Here is a 21727-nt window from a genome sequence, read left to right as displayed (position 1 = left end):
CTCTGGGGTGGGTGGGTGGGTGGGGAGAATACAGGTCCATGAAAAATGATGAATGAAATAGTGGGGGTTGTATTGTTAAATGGGAATCTGGGGAATTTTATGCATGTAAAAAAAAAAGAAGTAGAAACGCAAAGCATAAATTGACTGAGTTTGGAGTATGGCACCAAAGTAAGAAAGCAGAAGTACACTAGAGTTTGCAGTGAGTACCTCCCTAATACTTCCTCTCCACTTTTCCAAGCTTTGGGTCCATGATTGCTCAACAATTTGTTTGGCTTTGTATGTTAACTCTCTTTTCAGTCACCAGGTTCCAGGTGTCATCAGGATGCCGGCCAGAATTCCCTGGATTGAAGACCCCACCAATATGTCCTGGAGCTCAGCTTCCCCAGAGACCCACCCTACTAGGGAAAGAGAGAGGCAGACTGGGAGTATGGACCGACCAGTCAATGCCCATATTCAGCGGGGAAGCAATTACAGAAGCCAGACCTTCTACCTTCTGCAACCCACAATGACCCTGGGTCCATGCTCCCAGAGGGATAGAGAATGGGAAAGCTATCGGGGGAGGGGGTGGGATATGGAAATTGGGCGGTGGGAATTGTGTGGAGTTGTACCCCTCCTACCCTATGGTTTTGTTAATTAATCCTTTCTTAAATTAAAAAAAAAAAAAAAAAAAAAAACTATGGGTATACAGACATACAGCATGAGAACCCAGTACTATACAATGTCTTCTTTTTTCCTTCCAAGAAACTTGAGGCTGTTCTTAAATGAACTATAATGAAGATGGGTATGACAGATGCGCATTGCTTCAAGTCCCACTCCCTCTGCACTGGAAGACCACTGTATAGTCCAACCCTTCAGCAGCTAGTTCTCAGATGGGTAACTCAGCTCTGGCTCAGAGACCTTGGATGGCCTGGGGTCTGGCTTTAAAACTATCAACCAAATGCCTAAATAAATGTGCTTCTCCAAGAGAAGAAGCTGGCAAACTAAGAGGCAAGTTAGTGGCCATTTGTGGTATGTGAGTCACATGGCCTCTATGGCAACGTGACAATTCTCCCAATGTAATAGGAACATAGCCCTGAGCAGTACACAAGGAATGGGTGTGGCTGTGCTCTAATAAGTTTGTTTACAAACTAGGCAGTAAGCCAGATTTTGGACCCATGGACCATCATCTGTTGATCGTTGAAAAGAACACAGAAAATGTAGGATGTTGATTTTTCATTTCTTAAAATAGAGCCATCTATCATAAAAAGGAAGATTATTTCCCATAGTCATTGGGAAGCAGGTAAAGATTTTAAGACCAGAACTGACATTCGGTGATCCACCTGGTAGAGCACGTATATTACTATGTGCAAGGATCCAGGTTCAAAATCCACAGTCCCCACCTGGAGAGTGGAAGGAAGCTTCACGAGCGATGGAACAGTGCTCTAAGTGTCTCTCTCCCTCCCGCCTCTTTCTGTCTCTATCTTGAATGAATGAAATAAGATGTCTGGAGGGAACAGTGGATTCATTGTGCAAACACTGAGCCCAAATTATAATCCTGAAGGGAAAATAAATATCAAGAATGGGAGAAAAGAACTATATTTAGAAACTATACCTCATAAAGATAACTTTTTTTTTTTTTAAATGAGAGGCATGTCTCAGGTTGGTAGAATCTTTGGATTGATTTGAATTTTTTTTTTGACCTCCAGGGTTATTACTGGGGCTCGGTGCCTGCATTACGAATCCACTGCTCCTGGAGGCCATTTTTCCCATTTTGTTGCCCTTGTTACTGCAGTTGTTAGGGCAGAGAGAAATGGAGAGAGGAGGGGAAGACAGACAGGGGGAGAGAAAGACAAAAGACACCTACAGACCTGCTTCACTGCTTGTGAAGCGACCCCCCCCCCCCCCCCGCTGGTGGGGAGTCAGGGGCTTGAACCGGGATCCTTACTCAGGTTTCTGTGCTTCATGTCATGTGCCCTTAACCCGCTGCACTACCACCCAGTACCCTGATTTGAGTTTTTAAAAAAAATTTATTATTCCCTTTTGTTGCTCTTGTTGTTTTATTGTTGTAGTTATTATTGCTTTTGTTGTTGTTCTTGTCGTTGTTGGATATGACAGAGAAATGGAGAGAGGAGGGGAAGACAGAGAAGGGGAGAGAAAGACAGATACCCGCAGACCTGCTTCACTGCTTATGAAGCGACTCTCCTGTAGGTGGGGAGCCAGGGGCTCGAACCAGGATCCTTCCGCCGGTCTTTGTGCTTTGTACCACCTGTGCTTAACCCGCTGCACTACTGCCCAACTCCCTGATTTGAACTTTTATTATCACTAAAGGACATTGATTCCTGGGACTCTTGTTTATCTTTAGAAACTAGCTATAATCCAATCCTGGACAATTACTTGAAGATGACTTTCTTAGCAAGATGCTAGCTAACTACCCAGCACACATTCAAGCCATCTGCCTTCCTGGAAGAAGAGTGTTCATTCTTCTTCTGATGACTACAGGCATGGGGAGGAAGGACAATGCAGAGAAATTCTGTATAAGCAGGAAGAAAAAAATAGGGCATAGTAAATGGAATATGTCCTCCCCTTATTTCTATCAGCAAACTACCAGGTCTCGTTTAGGAACTGCATGACAGCTACCTGTTGAGTCTCTTGGCTACATATCCATGGGAACCATTATACCAACATTAAACCTCAAACCTGAACTTGCTTCAGGAGAGGCACTCACAATGGTAGTCCTGTACCTTTAATATGAACTCATGCGTTGGCCTTCCAATCCTGTCCTCTGGTTCTAAACTGTACTCCCGTGCCAGGGGCACAGTGGGGTGGTAAAGCCGCCAGTGTTTCTCTCCTTCCAGCTGCAAGATGAAAACCTACAGAAAGCCACAGAACCAGGATCAGAACAGCCTGGCACAGTACTTCCAGAATATCACCCTCCAAGAGTTACATGGATTACAGGTTTCAGATAAGACATAAAAACAAGCTATCAGAGATTTATTTCGCTGCACTCTTAAATAAAAGTTGTCAGTAGATTTCTTAAAAACAGGCAATCATAAACCCTGATACTGGGGGGAAGGGGGTTCCTCCTTTTTACTTTCATAAAGCCTCACTCAATTCTCTATACCCCACTACCTATTCCTTCAAATCTCCCATCTGACAGTTGCAAGCCCATAATCTCTAATGAAAAAAGCCAAATTCAAGTATTAACTGAATGTCTAAAATCCTCAGTATAAAAGGATCCTTGGCAGACAAGAAGACTTTAGGTTTTTATTCTTCATTCAGTGAGATGTATCTTCATATATATATATATATATACTCTCAAAGGGAGAAAAAGGAGCTTTTTACAATAACTTTGTGCTCATATCTTACATTAGGGCAAAAACAAAAAACCATGATATAGCTAAGCCAAAGTTAACTTTTTTTTTTTTTTTTGGCAGCCATGTTAAAGTGAAATCAATGCTTGTCAAGGTGCCAGAGTTTAAATGGAACCATGACCTTCATTTAAACTACTCCAAAATTTTCACAAATGAAAAAAAAATTTACAAAAAAATCCAAAAAGCAGATGTAAAATTACTTGTGACCTCACCTTACTATAGACTATACAAAATGAAATAAGAAGTCAATGATACTTACTGTAAATCCAATAATTACCAATTTCATAAGAATGTGTGACTTGAGTAAAGCTGAAAGCAGCCTTTCCCTCTGAGAAGGAACAGGAAACCAGTTTGGCAGGATTAATTTTGGCCTGGCATCCAGATGACATCAAGATCTCCAGAGACAGCACAGAAAGAGTAGACAAGAGACCTGGCCCAAAAGCCAAACTGCAGAAAATCAAGCAATTTTCTTCCTCTTACCTCAACATCATCATAATGGGGCGGCAAACCCTGAGATCCTGCGGGGGTTATGTACACATTTGAGCCAACCAAGGAACCGAAGTAGCACTCTAGCTTCTCCTGGATTCTCCAAAGCTCATCCTTAAAAAGAAAATGGGGGGGGGGGGGGGGGTGAAGGGGAAAGAGAACTCCTTAAAAATAAGAAAAAATGTTTTTAATTCTCTTAGCAATTCTTGACTGCACAGCTACACTGGAAATTTAGCAGTGCCAACACCAAAACCTCTGTCCTCAAGAGTCTTCTGTTGTAAGCAGGACACCACCGAAAAGATAGGGGGCAGAAAAGAAAAACTGCCAAGGCAGAGAATCATTGGGAATCAGGAGGGATTCAAAGCAGGACAAGATTTAATTTCTATTTCTAAAAGCACATTCTGGTGAGGGTAGAAAATTAGTTATAGAAACCCAAGAAAGGTTGTTAGAAAGACAGCAGCCTAAGTAAGTTCGGATGACCAAGGTAGTAGGAGACAGAAATAGCTAATGTGTACTCAAAATAGCATTGGTAAGATTTCCTTGGCTACTGGACCAGCAGAAAGGGGAAAGAAAGAATTAAAACAAAATTATATTAGACTTCTGACTTGGGCCATTATCTCCCAGTTCTATCTGCTAAAATGGGAAAGACATGCCAAACAGGAAGTTCTCAAGAGGAAAGAAGAGTTCTGCAATAGAGATAGTAAGTTGAGTTAAGACACCCCGTCCACCCACCAAATGTGAATTTTCAAGTCAGTCAGTCTGAAGTCTGGCATGATGTAAGGGCTGGATATTCATGTTTGGGAAAACAGCCTCCACAAAACTGACATTTAAAGCAACAGGCGGAGAAAGTGCAGCCCGGGGGGTGACACAGTGGATAAAGCACTGGACTCAGAGCATGAGCTCCCAACTTTAAGCCTCAGCACCACACATGCTCTGATTCTCTCCTCTTTCTCTCTTATGAATAAATGTTTAAAATAATAATAATAATAGGAAAAAGAGAAACATGAAGCCAGGGAAATGAGAGGTAACATATGGTACTCCCATCAGGCTACCAGCAGACTTTGAGTATAAACTCTAAAGGCCAGGAAAGTGTAATGGCAAATTCAAAGTACCAAAAAATGTTCTAATGCTGGTTATAAATGGCTTATACCTTTTAGATATGAGAGATAAAAAGCTTTCTTAAACCCAAGTTGAAAGTGAAGCTGTCCTCACGAATATGCTCTCAGCTCTACTTAAATTAACAAGTTCACCAAAAAAATTAAACAAGGTGATAAAAAATAGAATCATAAAACCAAATATAAGATGGCAGTAGCAAGTCTTCATATAGCAACTGTCACCCTGAATGTGAATGTACTCATCTTACTAGAATTTGATCCCTGGCATTTCAGATGCCAAAGTGGTTGCCCTCCCCACCTCCAATCATAAATAAATAAAGCTTCAAAAACAAAAGGAAAAACTAGTAAGTTCCCTACTAGGTCTTAAAGATGCCCCTTGGTGAAATAGCTTACTTAACCGTGTGCAGGGTCCGGGTTTGCATTCAGCTCACACTGTGTTGAAGTTTCTGCATAGCAGAACTATCATCAGGGTCAGGTAGTGGTGCACCTGACAAAATGCACCTATTACTGTGGGTAAAACCTGGGTTCCAGACCCCAGTCCCCACCTGCAGGGGAGAAGCTTCACGAGCAGTGCAACTGTACTGATGTTACGGAAACACCTGCCATACAGTTCTGAGTGTGAGAGCTCTGAGTGTAACAGCTCAAGAGTGTTAACAGCTTCAAGGTGTTTCAGTTCTAGGATGCAGCAGATCCAAAGGACTATTCTGAGCCCGAGACTGAACCGACCCTACCAGACTCCTGCCACGCTAAACTATGGGCATGATTCAGAAAGCACCTCTTATATACCCTTCAAGCTGGGCGGGGCATGTGTTGATTGGTTATAGGTGGTTTTGGAAAAGGTACATTTTGATTGGTTACAAGGTGCACCAATCAGGTGTGCTCAGGTACAAGGGTAATATGCAAATAGATTGGTCACACTGTGACTCATCAAGGTATATGTAAAACGAATGACAAGGGGAGTCAGGCAGTAGCACAGTGGGTTAAGCACATGTGGCCCCAAGTGCAAGGGCCAGCTCAAGGATCGTGGTTCAAATCCCTTGACTCTCCACCTGCAGGGGAGTCCCTTCACAGGTGGTGAAGCAGATCTGCAGGTGTCTATTTTTCACTCCCCCCTCTGTCTTCCCCCTCCTCTCTCCATTTCCTCTGTCCTATCTAACAATTACGACATCAGTAACAATAATAACTACAACAACAATGAAAAACAAGGGCAACAAAAGGAAAAATAAATATTAAAAAAAATTTTTTTCAATGAAGGATGAGGTGGATTGGTTACATTCTATGCCCAATCCAGGCAGCCAAAGTGCAAGTAAATACAAAATGAAAGATACAATTTGGTTGGCTACATTCTGTGAAACCAAAAGATTCAACCTGATGGGTTAGATTTCTAGTCCCGTAGGTTTGCTGAAATGCAGGAACAGTGGACCCAGGTCGTCTGTCTGTCTACTGTGGAATTGGGGAACATTTTATTTCACTCTCTCCTCCCTGCCTCCATCAGAAGGATGAAAGGAAGGAAGGAAGGGAGAGAGGCCAGGAATACTGTGCACCATTAATGATCACCCTGGTGGCAAAAAAAAAAAAAAAAAACTATCATCAAATTAAAAAGGCAGCCTAGTGAATGGGAAAAGTTATTTGCAAATCAAACATACAAGTAATTAATATCCAAAAAAACAAAGAGCTAAAATAAAGATTTCAAAATGGGTGTAAAATCTAGATAAACACTTCTCTACAAAAAATAGTTATGGCACTTGTAGTTACCAAAGAGGGAGAGGGGAATCACACATATGAAGAGAGCTATCCATACCATCATGTTCAGCACATTATTTATAATAACTTAGAGTTGGTAACTACCTAAGTATCAATGAATAGATGACTAGATAACAATAATACAGCAGAATGCTACTAAACCACTAAAAGAAAAACCTTGCCATTTACAACATGGATGGACACAGAAGTAATTTATACTTGATGAAGTAAGTCAGATAAAGACAAGATGCTATAATTCCACTAATAAGGGAACAAATGAACTTAAAAAACATAAAATCATAGTTATGAATGGCAGTGGGGAAAGGTTAGTGTGGCAAATAACATTAAGGGATTAATCTGGGGCTGGGAAAATAGTACAATGGTTATGTAAAAAGACTTTTGTGCCTGAGGCTCTAAGGCCTCTGGTTCAATGCCCCCTACAAACCAGAGCTGAGCAGTGTTCCGGTCTATTTCTCTTACTTTCTCCATATATCTCTCTCATTAAATACATAAATAAAGTATTTTTTTAAAAAGATGATCAGAGAGCTAGGGAGACAGCACAATAGTTATGCAAAAAGGCTTTCAAGCCTAAGGCTCTGGGCTCTTAGGTTCAATCCCCAGCACCACCTTAAGCTAGAGTTGAGCCCTCTCATCTCTCTCTGCAACTCTTTCATTAAAAGTAAATAAAGTAGGGAGTCAGACAGTAGTGCAGTGGGTTAAGTGCACATGGTGCAAAGCGCAAGGACCTGCACGAGGATCCCAGTTTGAGCCCTGGCTCCCCACCAGCAGAGGAGTCACTTCACAGGCAGTAAAGCAGGTTTGCAGGTGTCTATCTTTCATCTCTCCCTGTCTTCCCCTCCTCTCTCCACTTCTTGCTGTCCTATCCAACAACGACATCAATAACAACAACAATAATAACTACAACAACAATAAAAAAAGGCAACAAAAAGGAAATAAATATTTTTAAAATCTTTAAGAAAATAAATAGAAGATAGATACTTAAAAATTATAAAAAGGGGATCAATCTGTATGGAGTTAAGACTCAACTTACTATAGTAAGAAATAGTAATGCTGATTTATAATGATGTACATATGAAACATACATATGTATTATAAAACACTGCTTCTTTAATTTAAAAAAATGTTTAGGGCAATAACAGTGGAATTAATAATCCAGAAAGAGGGTAAAGTCAAAAAAGAGAACAGGGCTAATTAGTGCTCTCTTCCTCTCTATTCAGTCACTAAATAAATCATCAGAACAGTCAGATCAAAAACAAATCAGTCTGATAGACAGTCACATATTCCTGCAATAGAGAAAGAAATCTGGTTTTCCCAAAGATAAGAGGGGAGGTGGTAATTAAGCTAGTAGTTATTAGCATTTCTAAATCACACACACACACACACACACACACATACACACACACACACACACTAACTATATAGCCTTCTAACAATCTGGTCTTCTAGGTAGGTGCTCTCATTGTTTCAAATTTACAGATAAGGAAACAGAGGCATAAGAACATACAACTAATAAGCCATAAAGCCAAGATTCAAATCCAAGAAGCCCACCTCCCGGACCCTTATCTTCAACCCGTACTTTATACTTTATAACAAAACAAGGCACAGATAAAGGACGCCAAGAAGTCCAAACTTTCAAGCCTATAAAAACACAGAGCCTGGCAAGCAGAGGACACTAAGATAAATTTTAAATACTTTCTGAGTAAGCCAAGGAGCACAGTTCGGGAGACAACCCTAAAAGTGAATTGAAAAAGGATTTACAGTGCTATAAATAGCAAGTTGAAAAGAATTAGATGAGCATAAAGAAAACTTTAGGAGATATCTGCATATAAAGCCACTGCACTATTCTTCTTTTTCTTTTTTTAATATTGATTTATTCCCTTTTGTTGCCATTGTTGTTTTATTGTTGTAGTTATTATTGATGTCGTTGTTGGATAGGACAGAGAGATATCGAGAGAGGAGGGGAAGACAGAGAGGGGGAGAGAAAGATAGACAACCTGCAGACCTGCTTCACTGCTTGTAAAGTGACTCCCCTGCAGGTGGGGAGTTGGGCGCTCAAACCGGGATCCTTAGGCTGGTCCTTGTGCTTGATGCCACCTGCGCTTAACCTGCTGTGCTATCATGCGACTGTTTTATTTATTTCTTTTAAAGATTTTATTTATTTATTAGAAAGATAGGAGGAGAAAGGGCCAGACATCACTCTATTACATGTGCTGCTGGGGATTGAACTCAAGACCTCATGCTTGAGAGTCCAATGCTTTATCCACTGCGCCACCTCCTGGACCACTCTTCTTTTTCTTTATTTTAGATTGAGTTTGGGAGCTTAGAGCTCCAGCATGAAGTTTCTGCTCTCTCCCAGCCCTCACTGCACTATTCCTTTTTTTTTTTCTTTCTTTCTTTCTTTTTCTTTATTGGGAGGTTAGTGGTTTACAGTACAGTACTTGGCAGGTGGGTACAGTTTCTCATCCCACAAGATAGGTGTGTTTGTAAAACTCTCTCACCAGGTCCATAACCCTGTACCAAGACATGAAACCTCCCCTCTCCCCATCCCCTTTCTGCCTTCCTTCCCTAGAGTTCTTTGCTTTAGCACAATAGACACCCTCTTAATATAGGAAACCTGACTCCAATTATATCTAATATAGTAACTGGAACCAGCGAATCAAGGCTCCTCTGGCTTTAGTGGCTTGAGGTGTCTGATGCTCATATGGGTGACTCTGACATCCTACTCAGGAACCTGGTTCTGTAACAGATGAGTACATGTCTCTCTTAAAAGTTACAGAAAAACCCTAGCAATTGTAAAACTTTTTCTATTTTCCAGCTTCGGAATCTGTCAGATGTTGCCTAGAATGCTACAAAGAGATCTGAAGTCAAAACCCCCAGTCTTAGTTATAGTAACAACCTAGGTGACTTCATTTCTATTTGTAAAATAGAGACTTCTTATCTGTTAAATGATGGAACCAGCCTAAGACTGAGAGGGAACAACAGTATAAAACCGCTTATCGCTGCCACTGAACTGTAAGCCAGTACTGATTCAAGCACAAGCAAGGCCCCCCAAACCTATCTTCTCCTTTAATTCATGATTTCCAACTACTGGATACTGGATATGTCAAGCGGGCGCACGCCAGAACAGTCAAAAAAGCAAAGGAACGCAAGGACCAGCGTAAGGATCCCGGTTCGAGCCCCCGGCTCCCCACCTGCAGGAGTTGCTTCATAGGTGGTAAAGCAGGTCTGCAGGTGTCTATCTTTCTCTCCCCCTCTTCTCTCCATGTCTCTCTGTCCTAACGACGACATCAATAACAACAACAATAAAAAAAGGGGCAACAAAAGGGAAAAAAAATTTTTTTTTAATTTAAAAAAGCAAAGGAAGAAGTGTCTTTCCCATAGTAAAACCTCCTCACTCCACTCAACCCACAATATCAAGACACTTTGGCTAAGATCATGTGTATACCTCATGCCCAAATCCTATAATATCAGTACCACCTTTTAAACTGTGGTACAACACACACACACACATACACACACACTTAAAATCAGAGTCAGAAGTCCTTATTTAGCTATGGAAAAGTTATATCTGTGAACTCCAGTTTCTCAAATATAAAATGGACAACATAGTGATTTGGGAGGTGACACAGTGGATAAAGTATCAAACTTCCAAGCTCAAAGTCCTGAGTTCAATCACTGGTAGCACATATACCAAAGTAATGTCTGGTTCTTTTTCTCATTTCTCTCATTAATAAAAAAAATTAAAAAAAATAAAAATCTTTTTAAAAAAACATTTTTTTTCAAGGAGACTATAATGATTGACCGATTTCAAATGTTTGTTGAAAGATCCAAAGTGAACATATGTGTAAGTATTTGGTAAACTCGTCTGAACTTTTCAGTATATGGTTTACTCCAAGCAGGTAGAGAATAACTATGGCTTTCTGGTTGCCTCATTACTTTTTTCTTTTTCTCTCTTTTTTTTTTTTTCCTTTTTTGGGGGATAAGTGGTTTAGTCAATAGTAAATACAGTAGTTTGTACATGTGGTAACACTTCTCAGTTTTCCACATAGTAACTCTCATTACTCTTCTCCAGACTAATAAACTATACACATTTCAATCACTAAACAATGGACTAACTGGTCACTCTAACAGTGTTTCAACCTAATCAGTGATGACTGCTTCTAGACCCTTTCTTCCTTTCTCCTTTTAAAAAAGACTATTTATTCATGAAGAAGACAGAAGGAGAGAGACAGAGAAAGAACCAGACATTACTCTGGTACTTGTGCTGCCAGGGATTGAACTTGAGACCTTATGCTTGACAGTCCAGTACTTTATCCACTGCGCCACCTCCTGGACCACACCTCTAGACTTTTCCTACTCTGATATTAATATATGACCATCACTAAACACACACAACAGAATACATAGACCAAGCTTCTAGGAGCTTCTACAGTTCCCAAGTCTTTCAAGTCCTGGTGATAAAGACAAAGAGCACCTCAGGCTGAGCGGATAATTCAGTATTAGAGCACAAGAACTGGCTGCCTGAGGCCCGAGGGGCTGGGTGGTTAAATTCATGTATTACGATGCACAAGGACCCGGATGCTAGACCCCCAGCCCCCACCTGCAGCAGGAAGGCTTTACAAGTGGTAAAGCGGTGCTGCAGGTGTCTCTCTTTCTCACTCCCTTTCAATTTATCTTTGGTCTATCAAATAAAAATAAATTTTAAAAAGGAAGGAAGGAAGAAGTACATCCCAGTCTCTCCTAGAAGTTCAGGGCTGGAGTCGCATGTGCCTTGACATACGTGCATGCAGTCCTGGTACCACGTGGAAGTACCGTGACACCAGAGGATGCTTCAGTGCTATGGTGTCTCTCCCTGTCATTTTATCTGAATGAAAAAGCTGCCTGGAAGTAATAAAATTACACAAAGTCCCAACTCCACAAAAAAAAAAAAAAAAAAGAATAACTCATCCTTCCTGTCTTAATAAATATGTTCAAAGAGCTACACAAACAGGACAGTGCAGGATCCAGGTGGGACAACCAGTAAAGCCCACAAGTTATCATGCATGATGACTCATATTTGAGCCCCCACCCCCCAGCTGCAGTAAAGAAGCTTTACAAGTGGTGGAATAGACTGCAGGCATCTCCCTTTCACCCTATTTCCCTGTTTTACTTATAATAAAAAATTTTAAAAAGGGAGGGAAAATGGCCATGAGGAACAGTGGATTTATCATGCACTGAACTCCAGCAGTAAAAAAAGTAAAAATAAATAAATAAAAAGTAACAAGAAAAAGAAGTGAAGCAAAGGAACAGCACTAGAGTAAAGTGAAGCAAAGGAACAGCACTAGAGTAAAGAAGGTGAGAAAAGTCCGTGGGGATTTCAAAGTATATAAATGACAGCTGCAGAGAACACCACACATGTGCCAGATAACGAGCTGCTTATCTATAAGCCAAACACAGGTGATCGATCATGTGCTCAGTGCCACAATATCCAATCCACTCTTTAAAAAGTGTGCTTGTAACCAGGTAAGAGTCAAATACGTGCGACCAGCAGGCGGCTCACCCAGTAGAGTGCACGTTAGCATGCCCTGCAGGGCTCAAGCCTCCGGACCAGGACATGAGAATACCTGCAGGAGGGATGTATGAGTGGCGCTGCAGGTGTCTGTCCTTCTCTGTGTCTCTCAGTCTCTTACCCTTTATCAAAAAAGAAAAAATAAATGGCTATTGGGAAAGGTGGTGGCGCCATGGAGGCATGGAGCCTCAGCAACAAGGTAAAATTGGCAGATATAGTCAAAGACTTGCTGAGAAAAAGCACCATGTCTCAATTTTCTTTTTTTTTTTTTTGTCATTTCTTTCTTCCTTTTTCTTTTTTCATGTCTCAATTTTCTAAAATCAAATTATGACTTGGTTTGGCAAATGATTTATAAATTCCTTCTGGATGTTAGTGTCAAAAAAAAAAAAAAAAAAAAAAAGGTCAACACTGAAGGAACATTTCAATTTCAACTTCACACTAACAGCAGATGACGACAATATTCCACAATTCACTACTTTCAATATAGAGCCTCATAGATCAAGCTCCCATTTTGATTCAGCCATGGATCACAAGAGAGGGATTTCTGAGCAGGTTAATATTTATCTGAAAGGTACAACAATAACTTCAACTGTTCTGGGTCGCCTGTCACAAAGATTTCAAGCCTCAGGGAGTCGAGTAGCGCAGCGGGTTAAGCGCATATGGTGCAAAGCGCAAGGACAGGCGTGAGGATCCCGGTTTGAGCCCTGGGCTCCCCACCTGCAGGGGAGTTGCTTCACAGGTGGTGAAGCAGGTCTGCAGGTGTCTGTCTTTCTCTCCCCCTCTCTGTCTTCCCCTCCTCTCTCCATTTCTCTCTGTCCTATCCAGCAACGACGACAACAATAAAAACAACAAGGGCAACAAAAGGGAATAAATAAATAAATATTTTTTTAAAAAAGATTTCAAACCTCTATCAAAATAGATCAATTTAACCCAAGTCTGCATTTTACAGATGCAGAGACTGAGCACAGAGGAGGTAATCTACTTCTCTACTGTTAATTACTGATGTACAATTAAAAAAAAAAAAAGCTAAAGTCTCTTTGATCTCTTTAGTGATCACGTATCTAGAGTGTGATCTGGTCATAACTCTGAAGCTTCTACTGAGATGGACCAGGCAGTAAAGGGAGGCATCTCCAAGAAGAAAATGAGCAGCATGGTGCTATCATGTCTAAAATTATAGTGGCAAGCAACAAACCATACAGAAATACCATATATCAAAATATAAGCCAGTCCATAGAAAAGCTCCTGGACATATTACCTTAGTAATCTTTATAAACCATGCAATATAATTTGGGTTTTGTGGCTTGAAGATATCTATACCTGTTCTGAGTTGTTTGGGAGGATTTTTTTTTTCCAGTGGAAAATGCACCTTCTCCTCGTGGAGTCTGGGAGTTTTAATATTTCAATATTTTAGCCATAGGAGGAAAACAATCTCCTAGTTGGAATGCATTTAAAGATACCTCTTCTGCAATGGCATAAGGTTAATCATCAAGTCACAGGCTCATCCCAGGGAAATCTATAGCCACATTAGTACTTTCATAAATAGTAGGAGTCTTTATTGGGAGAACATGTTACCTTAAATCTCTGAGGTTGGTGAAACTGAATCGTTGCCCTTTTCTGATCAAAATCTTTCCTCAGCTGAAGAAAGTGCACTCTGCCATCTTTATTTAAAACCTTCTTCTTCCCACTGACACACCGGCAGACATTGATGTCTCTTCCGTAGTACAGACCCCGGCTACATAGATTCTTCAGATCTGAGAACCTAAACAAGGACTGGTAATAAGCAGCCCATGCACTGCCATCTCTCTGAATGAGAAGGGGCTTTTGTTCCCAGAATTCCTTAAAAAAAGTCTCTGCCTTGACAGGTGAGATTAAACTTTCTAAGAGATCACTGGGACTGTCAAAGTTTAAAGTGGAAAGGTCACCAGCTGCCTCCACCTTCATCTGCTTCCGAGGAACAGGTCCCTCTTCCTTCCCATCGCCTGCAGACTTGACCTTCTTTGGCATTGCTCTGTCTTCCAGACAAGCAGTGATGAGGTGTGAATCTACCACAAGAACAAAACACGCCGTTAGTTTTGCTAAGAGGGCTAGTGCTAGTGGTTCCAGGGCACACAATCTACATAACTGTGATGCACTCATGAGACTTTGTTTTTGCTTTTTTACCAGAGCACTTACCAGCTCTGGCTTATGGTAGTGCAGGAGAGTGAACCTGGGACTTCAGAGTCTCAGGCATGAAAGTCTGTTTGCCTGAAAATTATGCTATCTACCCCGGCCCCATGAGACTTTTCTGTAAAGCAACGCTATTTCCTCCAGGAGAGGATACAGCTTTAAGACAACACCATTTCTTCCAAGATCTGATCTAGCCTCAGACATCACTCAGATTCCATATACATCAAGAAGAAAGCATATGTTCCTTGTACTCAGTAACCAAGTTGACATTCTCGAATTTGGCTTTAACCAGTACGAGGTCCTAAATCTAACTGGTGACACAGAGTTGCAAACGCTTAAATAAATTACCAACAGCTGCCCATGCCCAGATGCTCCTGTTCATGAAAGCAAGGTCCTAGGCCAGTGATGCCACCTGGTGGCTGGAACGCAAGCCTACCTTCTCCTAAATATTTGTGAACCTCTTCACTTCCAAATCTCAGCTTACTCCCAGAAACTACTAGTAGTTTTTTTTTTTACTTCTATTTTTTTTTCCTCCAGGGTTATCACTGGGGCTCAGTGCCCCCACAAATTCACTGCTCCTGGAGGCTATTTTTTCCTTTTTTTTTTTGTTGCCCTTGTTTATCATTTATTATTATTGTTCTTACTGCTGTCATTGTTATTGGATAGGACAGAGAGAAATGGAGAGAAGAGGGGAAGACAGAGGGGGAGAGAAAGAGAGACACCTGCACACCTGTTTCACCGCCTGTGAAGTGACTCCGCTGCAGATGGGGAGCCTAAGCTTGAACCCGGATCCTTACATCGGTCCTTGTGCTTCACACCAAGTGCGCTTAACGCGTTGCGCTACCGTCTGGCCCCCAGTACCCAGCACACTGATCAGCTCTGGTTTATGGTGGTGGTGGGGTGGGGAGATAGAACCTGGAACTTCAGAGCCTCAGGCATGAAAGCCTGTTTGCATAACTATTATGCTATCTAAACCCACCTGAAAATAGTTTCTACTACAGAATCATGTCAAAAATAAGTAAGAGGGGATAGTTACAAAGTCCTTTATTCATTTATTTTATTGCCACCAGGGTTATCACTGGTTCAGTGGCTATACAACAGACCCATTGCTACTGGGGGCATTTATCCTTTTTTTACCCCTTAGCTAGGACAGACGGAAACTGAAAGGGCAGAGGATGGTAGTGAGATAAAGGGAGAAAGGCACAAGACACCTGCAGATCTACTTCCCCACTAGTGAGGTTTTGCACCTACAGTGGGGGGGGCGGGGGGGGGCGCAGGTTCAAACCCAATAAATCAAGTCTTTTAAGAAGATATAATTAAATCAAGACACTCTAATATACCATTCTCATTATCTTCTAACTCTACACTTGTCCAACTTAAAGTATATACACCACCTAAATCTCTAGGTCTGTGCTGGGACTTAAAACTCAGAAATTTTTGCTGCTGGCGGTCTGCAGACCGCACTGAAATAACAAAGTAAGTAAATACTCCCAAGTACTGCCAACTCTTAGGACCACCCCAACCACAACTACTGTCCCATTTACAGTTCAGCTGTACAGCTAGGGTCTGTAAGTCTTCATTCATATTCTAAGGATCCCCTGGAACTGAAAAACTGTTATAATAAATTGCTTTTTTTGCGGGGTGTTGCGGTTTAAAAGGTGGGGGTAGGAGATTGCTTTTACCGGATTCGGAAAGGAGTCCCCACCCCAACCTCTAAAATATTAAAAGCCACTAATAAAAAGCAATTTTTCTCAGAGTCCAGTGTTCTTGGACTATCATAAAATATCAAAACCAGTTTCCACTCTTTTGTTTTTGTAACTAAGCTGTATTTCAGCTACACTGTTGGCTGAGTAGAATAAGAACTTACACCCTGAAACAATGTTTCAACAAATAATTTATAAGTAAACATTTAAAATGCAATGCTAAGGTAAAATGAGCAAATCGGGGAGTAAAAATGTCAATTAAATTCTCTAGAGGACTCAGTCTAGCTTCTAAATTTTGTACTCACTAATCCTTAGCTCCTTGGGCAAATCTAATGCTTTTGGTAGGAAAACACAGGTCCAAAGTGGAAAACTTTAAAAAACTGATAAAAGCTTACGTTCCATTAGAGGTATGAAAGTGCAAGTTTGTTTTTACCAGAGTTCTTCTACTCAGCCCTTCCTGGCTGGCTTATTGTGGTGGGACATTGGAGCCTCAGGTATAAAACTCCTTTGCATAACCATTTAGCTATCCCACCAGTAATTTTTTAAATGTTTTCTTTCAGATAGAGACGGAGAAACAGAAAGTGCAAGAGACTCCCGCATCAGCTTTCTTCAGTGCCGTGGAGGCCGGACTCAAACTTAGGTTGAGTACATAGCAAAGAGGCACATTAAGTGCGCTATTTTACCAGCCCAAACCTTAGTGTTTCAAGATACATCAACAATAAGACAAATTTTCCAAAAGTATTTATTCCTCTTAAATGAAATAACCCAGTTCGATTTCTCAACAAAGCAATGAGATGTTTTGGATGGGGGTGGGTAGGCACCTACTTTGGGGTAGATAACATGCTTCACATAAGTGGACCTTAGGATTCAATACTCAACACCAGAAGGGGTGGAAATCAGGGCTAGAGTGACAGGAGGTGTTGTCAGCACTTGGAACCCACAAGTGATGTACTAACAGGAGGATCTATAAGAATAGGTAAAACAGTGAAAACCCTGCTTGTACAAGAGTTGCCTGCTGTCCTTTGAAAAGTCAGTTTACGGCTGGGATCTCACAATTTAGATGTTGTAAGGGTTCCCACTACCATTACCTGGTAAGACAAAGTCACTGTTCCCAAATGAAACAAAATACTCGTACTGGAAACCTGCCTTCTAAAAAAGTTAACAGGTGCCAAGTAAAGGGGGTCTATATGACCAGACCCCAATAAAAACCCTGGGCACTAAATAGCTAAGAGCTTTCCCTAGCCAGCTATATTTACACATGTTGTCATAGCTAGATGATGAAGTCATTACACACTTGGTCTTTTTAAAGTAATAAATTAGCTGTGAGTCCTACCCAATGACTAAACATAAGGATAGCCTTAAGCTCATTTAATTTTTTGTTTTTTTCTTAACCAGAGCACTGCTCAGCTCTGATTTATGGTGGTGCAGGGGATTGAACCTGGGACTTTGGAGCCTCAGGCATGAGAGTCTGTTTGCATAACCATTATGCTATGTACCCCTGCCCACTCACATTTAATTTTTTTTCTTTTTTTTTTTATTGGGGAACTAATGTTTTACATTCAACAGTAAGTACAATAGTTTGTACATGCATAACATTCCCCAGTTTCCCATATAACAATACAACCCCCACTAGGTCCTCTGAATCCTTCTTGGACCTGTATTCCCCCCACCCACCCCAGAGTCTTTTACTTTGGTGCAATACGCCAATTCCAGTTCAGGTTCGACTTGTGTTTTCTTTTCTAATCTTGTTTTTCAACTTCTGCCTGAGAGTGAGATCATCCCATATTCATCCTTCCATTTCTGACTTATTTCACTTAACATGAATTTTTCTTTTTCTTTTTAATATTTATTTTATTTATTTATTCCCTTTTTGTTGCCCTTGTTGTTTTATTGTTGTAGTTATTATTGTTGTTGTCATTGTTGGATAGGACAGAGAGAAATGGAGAGAGGGAGGGGAAGACAGAGAGGAGAGAAAGATAGACACCTTCAGACCTGCTTCACCGCCTGTGAAGCGACTCCCCTGCAGGTGGGGAGCCGGGGTTCGAACCGGGATCCTTATGCCGGTCCTTGTGCTTTGCGCCACCTGCGCTTAACCCGCTGTGCTACAGCCCGACTCCCAACATGAATTTTTCAAGGTCCATCCAAGATGGGCTGAAAATGGTGGTCACCATTTTTTTTGCAGCTGAGTAGTATTCCGTTGTGTATATATACCACAACTTGCTCAGCCGCTCATCTGTTGTTGGACACCTGGGTTGCTTCCAGGTTTTGGCTATTACAAATTGTGCCGCCAAGAACTGATTTGTACACAGATCCCAGGAGAGGGATTGCAGGATCATAGGGTAGGTCCATTTCTAGCCTTCTGAGCGTTCTCCAGACTGTTCTCCACAGAGATTGGACCAACTGACATTCCCACCAGCAGTGCAGGAGGGTTCCTTTGACCCCACACCCTCTCCAGCATTTGCTGCTGCTACCTTTTCTGATGTATGACATTCTCACAGGAGTGAAGTGGTATTTCATTGTTGTCTTTATTTGCATTTCTCTGACAATCAGAGACTTGGAACATTTTTTTCATGTGTTTCTCGGCCTTTTGGATCTCTTCTGTGGTGAATATTCTGTCCATGTCCTCCCCCCATTTTTGGATGGGCTTATTTGTTGTCTTGTTGTTGAGTTTGGAAAGCTCTTTATATATGTTGGTTATGAAACTCTTATCTGATGTATGGCATGTAAAGATCTTCTCCCATTCTGTGAGGGGTCTGTTGGTTTGGGTAGTGGTTTCTTTTGCTGTGAAGAAGCTTTTTAATTTGATGTAGTCCCATAGGTTTATGCTTGCCTTAGTCTTCTTTGTAATTGGATTCGTTTCACTGAAGATGTCTTTAGAATTTATGCGGAAAAGAGTTCTGCCAATATTTTCCTCTAAGTATCTGATAGTTTGTGGTCTAACATCCAAGTCCTTGATCCACTTGGAATTTACTTTTGTATTTGGTGAAATATAGTGGTTTATGTTGTTGAGGTGGTCTGGTGTCGGGCTGCACCGCGGAGAAGAGAGCGGACGTCCAGAGCAAAGGGGTACACAGATCTTTATTATAGGATGGGGGGGAGGTTTTGGTTCAGACCACGTGGAGCCAGCCAGCAATGGCCGACCACGGGGGGAGAGCAGGGAGCAGACCTCAGAGAGGGAGAGCCGAGAGCCCAGAGAGAGAGAAGGGAGGGGTGAGGGGGCTTTTTATTGGGCGACAACCAGGGGTGACGTGTAGGGCCAGGATTGGTTGAAAGGGGGCACTCTAGGATATAGCGGAGCATAGGAAAACCTGGGGGCAGAGCCAGGATTGGTTGAAAGGGGGCACTCTAGGATTTAGCGGAGCATAGGAAAACCTGGGGGCGGAGACTGCATCAGAATAAGTCCTCAGCAACAGGTTTAGTTTCATTCTTCTGCATGTTTCAACCCATTGTTTCCAACACCATTTGTTGAAGAGACTCTGCTTTCCCCATTTAATAGTCTGAGCTCCTTTGTCAAAGATTAGATGTCCATAGGTGTGGGGGCTCACATTTAATTTTTAAAAGCTCAATATTAGATTAAATCAGGTTAGTATCATTAAAAGTAATTTCTGGGAGTCCGGCGGTAGTGCAGTGGATTAAGCACATGTGGCGCAAAGCGGCATAAGGAATCCTGGCTCGAGCCCCGGCTCCCCACCTGCAGGGGAGTCACTTCACAGGCGGTGAAGCAGGTTTGCAGGTGTCTTTCTCTCACCCTCTTTATCTTCCCCATTTCTCTCTGTCCTATCTAACAATGATGACATCAATAATACCAACAATAACTACAACAACAATAAAAAAACAAGGGCAACAAAAGGGAAAATAAATGTATTTAAAAAGTTTAAAAAAAAAAAAGTAATTTGCTATCAGCCTGACACCTGGCACCTCACAACCCACTAATTTAAACTTGAAGGTACCTGATTATAAACTTACAAATGGGGAGTCCGGCGGTAGTGCAGCGGGATAAGCGCACATGGTGCGAAGTGCAAGGATCGCCATAAGGATCCCGGTTTGAGCCCCCAACTCCCCGCCTGCCTGGGAGTAGCTTCACAGGAGGTGAAGCAGGTCTGCAGGTGTCTATCTTTCTCTCCCCTTCTCTGTCTTTCCCTCCTCTCTCCATTTCTCTCTGTCCTATGTAACAATGACATCAATAACAACAATAAAAAGACAAGGGCAACAAAAAGGAAAATAAACTTTAAAAAAGGTAAAAATGGAAAGTTATTCTTTACACAGAATATATGAATATAATGATATTCACCAGAAAGTCTGACCAAAATGTGAAAAAAACAGTCAAAACTGGTAAAACCACTTGAAATATTTCACAATCTATCATCACTAACAAAACAGCATGAATACAGCTTAAAAAATGCTTTTGTTAAAATTTCACTGGCTATACTACCAAAAGTTTTATCAGTGAGTGTCACATTTCTTCGTTCACCCAGGAATGGTTTATAGCTCAGTTCATCAAAACCTAGTGTGGATGTGACTTGGCTAATATACCCATATCTGTGAAGCCACTATATTATAAACCACCACTCACACTGTAAAATGGCCACCATTTTAAACAGGTTTTTTTTTTTTTTGGGAGGGGACAACTAGGCAACATGCTCTATCATATTAAATATGCAAAAATTGAAAGGTCCATCACAATTTCAGAGTTTTTTTTTTTTAAGTCCATATTAAACTATAGTGGTAGTTATCTTTGGGAGGTGAAAGTGTGGGGACACAGAAAGAACTTTGGTGTCGTGTGGTATCTGTCATCTCACAATCTTACAACTCACTATAAATCACAAATAAAAAATGGAGAAAAAATCTATCTTAAATCTAAGAAACAAGAGACCAACCAAACATAAGTAAATATCTATACATATTTTTATATTTTATAGACTAAGCGTGCTATAAGGTAAATCTTTGTGTTTCCAATTCAAATTGACAGTATTAAAATACAAAATTGGTAGGGGGTGTGGTCCAGGAAGTGGTCCAGTAGATAAAGCACTGAACCCTCAAGCATGGTGTCCCATGAGTTCGATCCCCAGAGCAGTACATGATGTACCAGAGTTATGTCTGGTTCTTTCTCTTCTCCAATCTCTCTCATTAAAAAAAAATAAAAAAATAAAAAAAAGGGAGTCGGGCTGTAGCGCAGCGGGTTAAGCGCAGGTGGCGCAAAGCACAAGGACCGGCATAAGGATCCCGGTTCTAACCCCGGCTCCCCACCTGCAGGGGAGTCGCTTCACAGGCGGTGAAGCAGGTCTGCAGGTGTCTATCTTTCTCTCCTCCTCTCTGTCTTCCCCTCCTCTCTCCATTTCTCTCTGTCCTATCCAACAACGACAACAATAATAACTACAACAATAAAACAACAAGGGCAACAAAAAGGGAATAAATAAATAAAATAAATATTTAAATAAATACATAAATAATAAATAAATAAATAATTTTAAAAAGATAGGAGGTGGTAGATAGCATTGTTATGCAAAGAGGCATTCATACCTGAGGTTCCTAACTCCCTGAATCCCCTGGACCCACCATAAACCACAGCTGAGTAGTGCTCTGTGGGGGGGGGGG

The 21727-nt window shown here is 41.3% G+C and overlaps 1 protein-coding gene across 5 annotated transcripts in view; it reads right to left on the bottom strand.

The window, feature by feature from the left end:
- Nucleotides 1-21727, bottom strand: part of RIOX2 (ribosomal oxygenase 2) — a 365565-nt gene that overhangs the window by 21695 nt on the left and 322143 nt on the right. For 4 of the 5 annotated variants that reach the window (XM_060172100.1, XM_007529812.3, XM_060172102.1 and 1 more), the window contains exons 2-4: nucleotides 13836-14305; nucleotides 3831-3950; nucleotides 2721-2849 (exon numbers count right to left, since the gene is read on the bottom strand). In XM_060172100.1, coding sequence (XP_060028083.1) covers nucleotides 2721-2849; nucleotides 3831-3950; nucleotides 13836-14267 — 681 coding nt within the window. In that variant the 5' untranslated portion in view covers nucleotides 14268-14305. The remainder of the gene's footprint in view (nucleotides 1-2720; nucleotides 2850-3830; nucleotides 3951-13835; nucleotides 14306-21727) is intronic. The other variant, XM_060172101.1, reaches the window with a different exon arrangement.

The sequence above is a fragment of the Erinaceus europaeus genome, chromosome 14, assembly GCF_950295315.1.
Source record: "Erinaceus europaeus chromosome 14, mEriEur2.1, whole genome shotgun sequence".
Taxonomy (NCBI): Eukaryota; Metazoa; Chordata; class Mammalia; order Eulipotyphla; family Erinaceidae; genus Erinaceus; species Erinaceus europaeus.
This window is presented reverse-complemented; position numbering and strand designations above follow the sequence as displayed.